This window comes from Vitis vinifera, chromosome 2, assembly GCF_030704535.1.
Source record: "Vitis vinifera cultivar Pinot Noir 40024 chromosome 2, ASM3070453v1".
Taxonomy (NCBI): domain Eukaryota; kingdom Viridiplantae; phylum Streptophyta; class Magnoliopsida; order Vitales; family Vitaceae; genus Vitis; species Vitis vinifera.
The window spans coordinates 2783578-2795581 of NC_081806.1; the positions used below are offsets into that span (position 1 = coordinate 2783578).

The 12004-nt window shown below is 33.1% G+C and overlaps 2 protein-coding genes and 1 long non-coding RNA gene across 4 annotated transcripts; 1 reads left to right on the forward strand and 2 right to left on the reverse strand.

Moving 5' to 3' along the window:
* Window positions 1-2395: 2395 nt before the first annotated feature.
* LOC100263372 (uncharacterized) lies at window positions 2396-6573 on the reverse strand. 2 transcript variants are annotated; one of them, XM_002270162.5, is made up of 5 exons: window positions 5961-6573; window positions 5244-5310; window positions 4655-4703; window positions 2996-3040; window positions 2396-2681 (listed from the first exon to the last, which is right to left on the reverse strand). In XM_002270162.5, exons 1-5 carry the CDS (start codon window positions 6396-6398, stop codon window positions 2615-2617), a joined length of 666 nt encoding a protein of 221 aa, XP_002270198.4. In that variant the 5' UTR covers window positions 6399-6573; the 3' UTR covers window positions 2396-2614. The 2 variants fall into 2 exon arrangements, with proteins under 2 accessions (XP_002270198.4, XP_059598907.1); XM_059742924.1 differs by lacking the exon at window positions 2396-2681 and adding an exon at window positions 5749-5801 and having other exon boundaries at window positions 5961-6339.
* On the forward strand, window positions 3526-3810 carry LOC132255123 (uncharacterized). The gene is made up of 2 exons (XR_009467739.1): window positions 3526-3678; window positions 3712-3810. It is a non-coding gene; the product is annotated as an uncharacterized LOC132255123 (long non-coding RNA).
* A 1253-nt stretch (window positions 6574-7826) lies between the features above and the next one.
* Window positions 7827-11451, reverse strand: LOC100251282 (tyrosine--tRNA ligase 1, cytoplasmic). Its single transcript, XM_002274333.3, has 10 exons — window positions 11184-11451; window positions 10688-10835; window positions 10193-10482; window positions 10021-10117; window positions 9643-9748; window positions 9469-9551; window positions 8874-9019; window positions 8614-8719; window positions 8443-8502; window positions 7827-8109 (listed from the first exon to the last, which is right to left on the reverse strand). Exons 1-10 carry the CDS (start codon window positions 11282-11284, stop codon window positions 8089-8091), a joined length of 1158 nt encoding a protein of 385 aa, XP_002274369.1. The 5' UTR covers window positions 11285-11451; the 3' UTR covers window positions 7827-8088.
* Window positions 11452-12004: the final 553 nt, after the last annotated feature.

The window sequence follows — 12004 nt, forward strand, 5'->3', positions numbered from 1 at the left end:
TCGTCGACTAACCTGCTATTGTGGCAAGTCAGCCTAATACTTAACACTATTAAACTAAAAAAAATACCAATTTATTTTTCCGAAAAAATCTTATTACCAAGAAAAAGTAGGAAATATAAAATTAAAATTTTGAATGTAGTATCACATTTATATTTAAAATTTAGACTGATTTTAACTTATTCAAACTCCAAATCAATAATATGTATATATATATTATTGAGCAAGGAAGTGAAGTGGTACAATACTTGCATGAACAAATGGATTTGTGGACCCTATTTTCACATGATTGTAAATCAACAGCCTACAATATGTTTTGCAATAATGCACTCCATACGACTTATTTCAATCGTACCCGTAAATTTCAAAAATATCTTTTACAAATACCAGCACATTTATTTAGATAAAAAGAAATTACTATTGTATTTCAAATGATTAATTTACATTTTTTTATGTAAATTATGTATAATTAAATATAATTTTTATTTACTAAATTTATATATTATTAACTTTCACTTAACGTTATAAAGCGATGATGTACTTAGTATTTTTCTTACAGAAACGTGGGTTTAGTCTAAGAGAAGACCCAATTTTCATTTTGTAGAAAAATTAAGTACCTTTTATATTCCAAAGATCAAAATATAGTTGTTTCACCATTTAATTCTTTACCTCAAATCAGTAAATGAAATATACACTAAAATCGATAAGCCTAAAAACTTTTTACTTTTTTTTCTTTTTGATGATAAAAGTAAGAGAGAGAGCTCTTCGTCCTATTCCTTTTTTTTTTTTTTTTTAATGGGCGGTTTTTGAGCAGTTTTAACTCCCATAATTGCCCCCCTATCTTATTTGGTTGGATCGAGTTGGATGAATTGAACACCCACCTATTCCAATGTTTATCATTAAAGAAAGGAAAAAATTGTTATAAGGAATCTTCTTAATCATCTAGATGTTGTTAAGAATCGTGAACTATTAATGTATAGAACGGAAAATATGTATATCGAGGTTACATTTTATATGTTGTGAATTCAAGTTGTGGCACACCCGATAAAGCAGGGGCACATAGTAACATGCCCTCTAGAGCCTAACCCTAATGATATGAATAATTGGCTGATTAGTAAAGGACATTAATGGAGTGACGACAATGGCCTTTAATGCTGCATTTGGGGCATCACCACGTTGAAATTCAATTGGACTGTCTGATTATATTATTATTATCCAATTCATTAGGTAATAGGACAACTAATTTAAAGTTTTTAGTGGGACTCAATCTTCGTCTTATGTTACTTCATTTCATATTTTTTTATATTATTATTATTATAAATAAATAAAAATATGTGATGAATGTTTCAGAGTCAAAGAGTTGGAGCGTGGGTAAGACTTACGAGTGTGCATAGCTACCCGGACCTTGCGGGCCCAATTCGATTTGTTTAGAGTTGTTCCAGTTTGCTTTGAAATTTGTGGTATTAGGGGAATTGGGTTTCGTGTTTGACATAATGGTGGCCCATTTTGATATTCATTTGTCACGTTAATAAATCGAAAGGGCAACCTACCTAACTTCAATATACTATATAGAGTTGGAGGATCTCCAGAAGATATTAAATTTAAAAATGTTCTTTCAACGTGCCATTTTCAATCAAAATCTTGAAGCACTTGCTCTTTTTTTTAATCTGTTATATTCTTTTCTAAGGAACTGAGGAGAAAGAAAGACTAAACAAATGGGCAAGGTGGGGTCTGTTGGGGAGGAGTCCTTAAGTTAAGGGCATCGGTTAAACGTCAAGGGGACGGAGCCCACCAAAGCTGGAGGCCTGCTGGCAAAGCCCATACATGTGTTAAGCCTAGGCTTCTTTGGTTTCTTTTTGTTGGGCCGTGTACACGCTAAAGCCCTGTTTGAGATAATATGGGACCAAAGCTAACTCCTATAATGGTGGAAAAGACCGAAGCTTTAGGTCTTTTTTGGCAACTATTTTAGAAAAGAATTTTCCATTCTTCTAAAAAAAAAAAAAAAAACGTTTAAGTAAAAAAATCATGTTTTTTTAAATTATTTTCAATTGTTTTTTAATGTTTTAAAAAACTAATTTTATACAACGCTATATTTAAAAGTTATTTTAAAAAAATATTTAAAAACATAAAAAATAGATTAACAAAATTCCAAGTTCTAAGTAAACTTTCGTTCTACAAAACATCAGTTTTCAAAATACCAAAAAAGTATTAAGGAAAGAAAAATAAGTGCAATGAGTTTAAAATAACATAAAAATAATTTATAAAGTTTAAATCAAATTTTTTTATTTTGCTTAGCTTCTTATTTCGTTCCACTTTGCCCCTTATTTTCTTTCCCCTAAATTATTTTTGGGAGCCAAATTCACCCAAGCACAAGACGAATTCAATAGGCACCAATAGCTAGAAAGAAGACCAATGCATATTCAATAAATTTGGAATACAAATCAGTGATTCATAATAATGTTAAAAAATACTGTGACTTTCAGCTACAAAAGGGCAAAACATTCCTTTCGGTTTTTGTTGGCTGGACCAGCCTATTCTCACTGCAAAATCACCAATAAGCTTTGAAAGTGTACCTTCAGATGATAGCGATATAACGGATAAATTGACCAGGTCAGCATCATGGAAGACGGGTAAGCCTATTTACACCCGAGTCCAGAGCATCTACATTCCTCCTCAGGATCTTTCTAGACAAGTATCAAGGATGTAAGCAAAATTCAAGATGACAAAAACTAAGCCATACTAAAAACTATATTGCATGATGAATTGTTCTAAGCCTAATGCAATTCACCAGGTTTGATTTTTAAAAACTTGGATCAAATTCTATCTGAAGTCATCGGTGTTAATCTGTGGTTTTTATGGACCACCCACTGGCTTGGTAGCCCACCTTGGATCCGGCTGCCTTCCCACTAGGGAAGGAAGTTGGACAAAGACCTCTGAACCCACAACAAATGAGAAAAAGAAGTGCATGGGCATGCACCAAACCAAATTAAAAGGATACAGCTGCATAGCCAGACCATCAACACCCTTCATCTCTTCATTTAGCCTGCAGCAAAGAAATTTCAAAAGAGATTAAGCTTTTCCCCCTCTTTTTTTTTTTTTTTTTTTTTGTCTCAACTTTTAAAAAGAAAAGGTCATACACAACATGCAAATGCCAAAAACAGATTTAAAGCTTTCAATCCTTTTCCACTTTTGTATCCAAGATTGCGGGTTGCTAAATGACTTACAGGTCAAAAAATCCCAATTATTAGTCACACTTTAGCCCCTTTGGTTAAGAAAGGAGGAGGCCTTTATCTCTGTAGGGTTTTGTACTAGCCAGAATATAATGAGAGAGGTGTGTGCAACATGTGTCACCGACAATTGAAATTTATATAAATCATATCTTTTCTCAAATAAACGTTTTTTTAGGGAAAGAGTAACTTTTACTAAATAGTGTGATTGGGTAGTGAAATATTTTTCCATGATCTAAAAGTAAGATGAATAAATGTTCTACTAACAGCAGTTAAAGCAACTGAGAGAAAACCACAAATGCTGCATATTTGATGGCTAAAGTTGACACCCCTGTAGATGCTACAGAGGGAAACTGTAAGTGCTCACAAGCCAAGGTCTATTGCTCTGGGATCCAGGTAACAGAAAAGGTCTATAAAGAGACTGAAATTAAGTTATAAGCCTTTTCTCCACAAGGTTTGATCCCACTCTTGGATCTATCTCCACAAGCACTTGGAACACTCTCTTAAATTACTCCCAATCCTGAACTTGATTCAATACCTTGGGAACAACCAAATAAATATATATAAAAAAACCTGCCATTCAATAGGACAAAATAAACTTGGAAACTATGCAAAGCTTGCAGCTTAATAACTTCTAATAAACTTGCAAAGTTCACTAAATCATATGAATATATATAAACTTTCATAAAGTTTTGTACATTTCTGAAGGTCATAAATTTGTAAAGTTTATAAATTCATACTACTTTATTTATAAACTTACACAGATTATAAAGGAATTAAAATTAATAATTTCTAAGTGCCCATGAGCTTGTGAATAGTAAATCATTAATTTAACCTAAAGTTCAATTAGAAAATTATGAAGCTTAGTGATTTTAGATTTACGAAGCTTAAATTATTAAAGTTGTAACAAGCCTGAAGCACAAGGCCAAGTCAGGATCTTAGGCCCAGATGTCCCTAGTGGAAAAAAGGTCCAGACCTAACATATTTTACATCCCTAAACACCAGCTACAGCTACATAACTGAAAGCCACCATTAAGGCCTCTTCAACCTGAGCAACCTTTATATATTATTTGCACATTCCTTTTCCTCTATTTTTAGCGTCGGTGAGAATGACTTAAAAAACTAGTAAAAAGGGAAAGCATACAGTTCAAATACAATGTCAAATAAAATGCATAAAAGTAACTAATTAGCTGCAATTAACATAGCAAATGCCACTTTGTTCTGTCTATCATGTCAGTAATCTCCAAGTATACCGCAACTTTAACATGCAAGTCATCTTGCAATACACTAAGGCAATTGACACAAATATCCAGGAAGATATCTCCAAGTTTCACAAACTATGCCTCAGCACTTCCGACAGTTTATGTTTCATCAGTATCCAATATCCATGCAAGCACATAATACCAATGCTGGACATCTAAATAAAATACCTGAGACATGAATTTATATACCGGTTTCCCCTTGTAGCTGCATCGAGTGCTGCAAAATGAGATAAAAACAAAAATACAGATGTAAATAAGGAGGTCTATGAAACATCCAAGCAACTGGCTGGTTAAAGTAATATTTCAGGGAGAAAAAAAAAATAAGACAAAAATTAATGCAAATCATCTAAAGCAAGAATCAATCCTAAACAATAAGTCACTGTTTACCGACATAAATTCAATTATCTGAGAAAACTAGTGCAGCAATAGACATATAGGGGACATATGCCCCTTAGGAATAGATATTTAGAACTGGGTTGTAATGGACTTGTGCATCTCCAATACTGGTCACATCTAATAATCCCAACCATTATCACTGCATCTGATCCAGAAGTGGAAATGCAAGAGTCATGATTTGAGGTAATTCCCTTTTTTTATCCTGGAATGTGAGGGAATTTGCCTTGCTCCACACTCATTTGCCCAAAATGCTTTAATGGGGTAGAGGACTGCACTTAGATTTTGTGATCACAGTTCCACCTACCGGAGTTTTTCTAAGAATAATAAAGCACTACATACTACACATGAATCCCTCGTTTACCTGATTCCTGGAGGCGGCCTGCAGCATCATTGAAGCACCGCATATGATCAACAGAACTGCTAGTAACCTACAATATTATATTGTACAATCAGAAAGACAATCAATGAATCAAAATTAAGTAGGTTCGGCTCTGTCCTAAAGAACTGCATATATAGACATATTATATCCAGGTTCTTATCCATCAATTCAAAAATTGAAATGAGATAACTCTTTATGAGTTTTCATCAGCCTATAGTATCTATAGATTTTCATCTATGCCAACAATCTAGGTAGTTTGCTGATGAGTTGCGCGTTCTAAGGGCCAAAAGTGTTAACAATTTAAATTTCCGCAAAGGCTCAAATTGGTTGCCGAGTAATCAAGAAAAGGAAGGAAAATTGAAGCCTTGCACTTTGTACTAAATAGATGCTAAAGAAAACAAAATTTCGGGTCAAATGGTTCTCCAAATTTCAGTGAGAATAAAAATGTGCAGTTTGGAATTTTCTTTCTTTTCCTCCAATTACTCACCAAACAATCGAGCAACACAGCAAACCAGTAATCAAAAACTCTGATTCTCCTTTCTGTGAGAAAACAAGTACAAGAAAAGAAAATTGAAATTTCCAACTCAAATGTGATCCAAACCTTCATTTTCCTTTCTTTTCCCCTATTTTGTCAGCAACCAAACGAAGGCTAAGAACTCAACCACAATCCCCAACAATTTCCACGATACCAAAACTCACCTCAGAGAGAGCCAAACGCAGCGAAGCAAAGAGAGAAGTGAAGCTCTCGGCGATGGCTACGGAGTCTCTTTCCACGACCTCCAGAGCTCTAAGAAGCTCAGTTGGTTTCGATTCAGAGCGGCAGGCATCAGGATGCTCCGGCGAACCTTGGGGACACGTGGACGGTGGATCGGAGTCTGATTCTGATATTAGGGTTTCGGACATGATCGGCAGGTTCTCCATGGACGCGAGCTGACGGCAGTACGTTGGACTCAGGATCCATATCATATCATGGATTTTTCGTATCGGGTTCGGGTCAAACGATCCAATATTAAGGACGTGTTTGGATATGACCACTAACATGAATATGACCAAATTGCTGATCAAAGACAACAAATTCATATTCAAAATTGTTGAAAAAATCATAAAATTGTTCCCTATAAAAAATTTACTAAACATATTTTCTAAATTAGAAAATAGGTTTTTGATCTAAAATTATTTGTATAAATTTTAGAAAATTTAAGCTAATTAATTATAATTTTTAAAAATCTCTGTTGCAAAGTCCTATAAACATCTTCTTCATCTCAAATTTTGAATAGACTCCCTGGATGATGAACAAATCTCAGAAAAAATTTAATTATTTTTGAAAAATCTAATGGAGCTGGCTTATGACAATTTTCTTTGTCAAACCATGCTATTTTTTTAATATATAATTTTACAAATATAAAACTAACTATATAATTAAAAATTTATTTGATAATTCTTATAAGAATGACCCATTTATTATAATAAAATAATAGTCGGGATAATTTAAAAACATGCAAATCAGTAATAACAAATATTTATTTTTATTTTCCCAACGGGTAGAGTTCCATGCTCGACCAATGTAAGCGATAGAACAATATAACTATATTTGATTGATTTTATATTGTATGACATATGATAAAAGATGGGATATATGATATCCTATGTTTGATTAGCAATGAAATATAATAAGTTATCTTATTATTTATCATGTCTTATGTTCAATATAACTTTGTACTTAGATGTTAAAGAAGCGAAATTTTTGAGTGAATTTTATTTATTTTCCTTTGATTACTCACCAAACAAGTGAGCAACACAACAAACTAGTAAACAACAACTCTGATTCATCTTTCAACGAGAAAATGAATATAATGAAAGAAAATTGAAATTTTCAACTAAAATGTGAAATAAAAAACATGTTTTAGATAACAAGTAGTAGTTGTTTTCACTAGTTTTTTAAAATAAAAAGAAAGCAGAAGTTGTTTAAACTTATTTTTAAAAATTGTTTTTAAGTTAAATATAATTTTTAAAAACAAGTTTCAAAAAACATGTCCAAACAAGCCCTTCATTTTCAGCAAAGATATTTTGGGCATCATGTAGGTATTGAAATGTTGAATATCCTTTCAAAAAATATATTTCATTATCATGGATCATTGCATGAATTCTTATAGTTTTGGAGAACTTTGCTCTATTATAATAAATTGGAAACCCTTAAATATAATTATCTGATTATTTATTTTTATTATTATTTTGAATGAGAAAAGTCATAGCATTACTTATTCACATCCTATTCCATATTTGGACGCCGGAAAATAATATGGAATAGAATAAAAGAGATGATAATTTTTTTTTTTCTATTGGTTATGAAATAAAATAAGTTAGTTTTTTTTTTTATATTTTATTATATTTTTATTAAATACAATGATAAAATATATTATCCATCATTTTTATTATTATTTTTGCATGAGACATATTAATTTTAAGTCACATAAGATATATCCCATTTATCATAAATTTATTTTTTCATTAATTTTTTTCTATTACTTATTTTATAAAAAAAAAAAAATGATTAAAAAATTAAACTTGTAGTTAAAAAAACTCCTTATTGGCTCAACGTTCAGTGAATATCGCTACATGATTGTATATCCATACATTTTGAATATACGAACCATTTTGTATTGGAGAAAGTTAAGGTAGAAGATTTGCAAACGAAAAAACAATCGCTTCCTAGTTGAAGTGGAGACTAATTTTTTTGACCATGAAGAACTCCCCTGACTCACAATCACACTTAAATCAGCCACCAAATCAGAATATGTTTCATGCCTCTTTCTTTCTTTCTTCCACATCACCGGGTGACTCTGTAGGCCTGCAAAACCAAACAAATATTTGGTGACTTCCCTTTGGAAACTCTTCATAAAACTTTTTTCAAAAACCAGTTCGAGCAACAATCGAAAATATAGAGACTATTTAAGAACTTTTATATTATCCATAAGTGTCCAGTGCCTACACAAAGACTAAGCTGAGAATTTGTTTTACTATTTAAGTTTTAGATATTTGTTTTCCAAAATAAATAAGAATTGTTCTGAAAAACCAACCCCAACAAGCCCTAGGTTTTTCTGATTTAACCAAAGCCATTGCAGACAGACATGATTAAAAGGAAAATTTCTGAAAATAATACAAAAGCCAAACGAGTATGTACCTTGACCCGCTTCAACAGATCTTTGGCATTGCTGTCATTAGCAAAGTGATCTCGCACAGGCTGAACATACAAAGAACAGAATAAATGATTCAGGTTAGTGGCTCACCTTTCCTAGAATTTGAGAGAAAATTTACCTGGGAAGCACATTGGATAAGACTAGGAAAAGCTTACCTGTAGTATCTTATTTAAAGCCTTAGACAAAGAAGGTTTGAGATCGCCTGGATGTAGCTCCCCATTTTCATAGTCAGCAATCAATTCTTCGTAACTTTTGAAGATCCTGGACAACCGAGAAATGGGGTAAAACCATTGTTATTGGAGTTCAAGAGACTGGCATCTTCAACCCAAGCATTGAGAATTAACAAAACTATATATACAAATGATAAATGGAGAATTGTAAATAAGTATCTGATCTGAGGGTGCATAAAACTCACTTATCTCCACCATTTTCAGCTTTGCGCTCTACTTTGAACTCATTAAACCATGGGAAAATGATGTAATTCACATACTCCAAGCATGGATTTCCTTCAACAACTTTTGGAGGGCAGTAAGCCTTCTTTATCTTCACATTCACCTCGGCCTGTGACATGGAGAATGAAAACATTAGAAGAATAGGTGCCCAAATATAAGTTACATTCTCAAAATATCCCAGTTCAATGCCTCACTAAATCCATGTTATATATCCGAGTCCTACTAGGTCTCCATTCCATCTGGGAAACTGTGAGGGAAAGGACAAGGAAATGGAAAATAGAAAAGAAAGAAAAAGGGAAGGGAAAAAAAGTTTGAGCTCACTAAACTTTCTCTCTTCTCCTTCTACTTCATTCATATTTGAAACACAGAATAAGAATGTTGAAAATGCATAAGATTCAACATAATTCTTATTTGACTTCATTCCCTTCACATTTTCTATGAAAACCAAACAAGAAAAATCGATTCCTCCTTTTTTTTCCCTTTCCCTCAAAGGTTCTGATAACCAAATCAACTCTGCTCTTTCTGAATTGTTTAAATTCCCTTAAAAAAATGCTATACCTCTTCATCCTCCATGAAAATGGAGGATGAGGGGTCACTTTTTGACATCTTCTCCTGCCCTTGCTGTAGACCAGGTAGCATATCTGCAAATCACATATAAGCAAGGCCAATAATGAGTAGCTGATTGAAACAAATGCTATTGTAAATACAGAATTAGCAACAGTTGGAGGTTACGGTGTGACAAGATGATAGGCTTGTTCTTCATTTTGATATCATCACAATACTCTCTGGCAAGTACATTCACTTTCCTCTGATCCATTCCCAACTGGCAGATGTCAGCCTGTTCAAAAGAAAAACCAATTTACGTGATTCTCTGTGATGTGTTAACATAAAATCAACCTAGGCAACCCAGTGTGTTTGCGTATGAAGAGATATACAAGGTGGGAAAAAATGGATCCCAAATTCTGAAAGAAGAAAAGGTGGTTGCTGGCATGGACATCCCCATCAACATAGGCATTGCTTACTACTGCTACATTACATTTAACTTCAATTTGTGATAGTCATCAGAAAATAAAAATACATTCATTACTCTAATTGTAAAACATCACACACCTTAAGGAAAAATATGTCAGCACATTGCATGCATGGGTATAGAATCTGAGCTGCACTCAATTCCTCCTGCTCGGATCGACCCATAATTTGAACACACCTACAAATGAAGAAAATGAAAATTTCCAACTTCACCAAATACTGTAAGCATCATTGACAGCAAAAATTAATGTACCTCATTATCCTAGGGAGCTTGTTCCTTCTAGCTATATCCATTACACGAGGCCAGTACTCATGTGCTCTGGCATTAATTTCTTTTGAAGACCACAAAAACTCAACTTTGCCTCCGTCAAGATCCATCCCAACAGCTTTCCATATCTCAATCAGATATCGTCCAACTGTTTCAATTTTCTTCAGATCACCCCCCATTTTATTGTTTAGCTGTGCAAACCAATCTGCAATCCATATCTTCACTCTGCACCCGGCAGATGTGAGTTTGTTCACACTTATTGTCTTCATAACTCCCTGCACATAAAATAAAACAACCATATTGAACATAATATAACTCCGAAACCAGCCAACTACAAAGGAACAAGAAAAATAGCAATTCATGTTGACGTTTTTATAGGTAAATTATAAGAGATAGGACAGTACAGAATTAATATAAGTCAATCCCGCAAACTATAACTAGAAATGATGAAAGGGAACACTCTGAATATGAAAATAGTACCTGAGCAATATGCATTCTGCCAGAGGGTTCAAAGCCATCATAGCATATGGGTTCAGGTTTATTCCTCAGCAGATTCATCAGCTCATCCTCTTGTATACACTCCTCTCCCACACTCCTCACGATCCTGAACTTCTCCTCCAACGTCATCCTGATTCAAGAGAACATCATCTCCAAAGCTCAAAATTTGCACAATTTTTCACAAGGATACAACATAAATCACCGTGATGAACCACTATTTCACTGTCTTGGAACTGAGAATTAAAAGGAAGCAAAAAAAAAAAAAAACTAGTTTTCAATTCTGTTAACACCCCCGCCTCGAGTAGCTGAGCCGACTTCCACGAATTCCTCAAACAACAACAATGGAACACTCAAGACCCAACAAATTTTCAATTTTAGTCCCTTTTCACCTATTTTCCGAGCATTCAAACAAATCGAAAGAGTAGAAAAACAAAAAATTGCTTCTATGTGGAGAGAGAGGTGAAAGATTGATTCTTACGCGGGCGCTGGATTGGAAGAACTGGCGGAGTCGTGATTCTGAGAATCGTTGACAGATAGAGATTGCATGTTCGGAGTAGGGTCTGAAGCTTCGCTCTCCATTGGATCTGCAGATGGTGGCCGCTTCTTGGACTCTATTCTTTCATTTCTTTGTTAGGAATCGTTAGTAGGGTTTCGGCTGCGTGATTTGGACTTTGTACGGCTCTGGTCAACTGGATATTTGAAAACTTTGTTTGCTTGTATGGGCGGGTTAGCCCGATTGGGCCAACTCGTTCCCAAATTATACTTGTAGTTGGGCTTGGTCTTGGGCTTGGTACAGTGTCTTCATTTATTAAATAAAAAATAAAAATAAAATCTTAATGCATTTTGATCTCGTTATCCCCACAATTTCGTGGGATTTTGAAAAAAAAAAAAAAATTAAACTATTTTTAAATTTATAACATTTTTCATAACATTAATTGAACGCCTATTTTGAAGAGATAGCTTAAATTAAATTTTAAAGTTATTTTTTAAAGAATATTTTTCATATTTAAATTATAATCATTTTTTAAATACAACTTCGAATTAATATTATAAAAGTATCGTAAATTCATAAATAGTTTAAAATATATTATATTTTAATAAATATTTTTAAAATTTGTTTTATTTAAAAAAATCCCAATTTGTAGCTTTTATATCAAATTTTTGTAACAATTTTTAAAAACTATATATTATTATTATTTTCAGTAGTAAAATTACATTTGAAACTCACTTCTAACCATTTTTCAAAATTGACTAAACATATATTTTTTTGTTAATAAATTGTTTCTTATTTTAATTTTC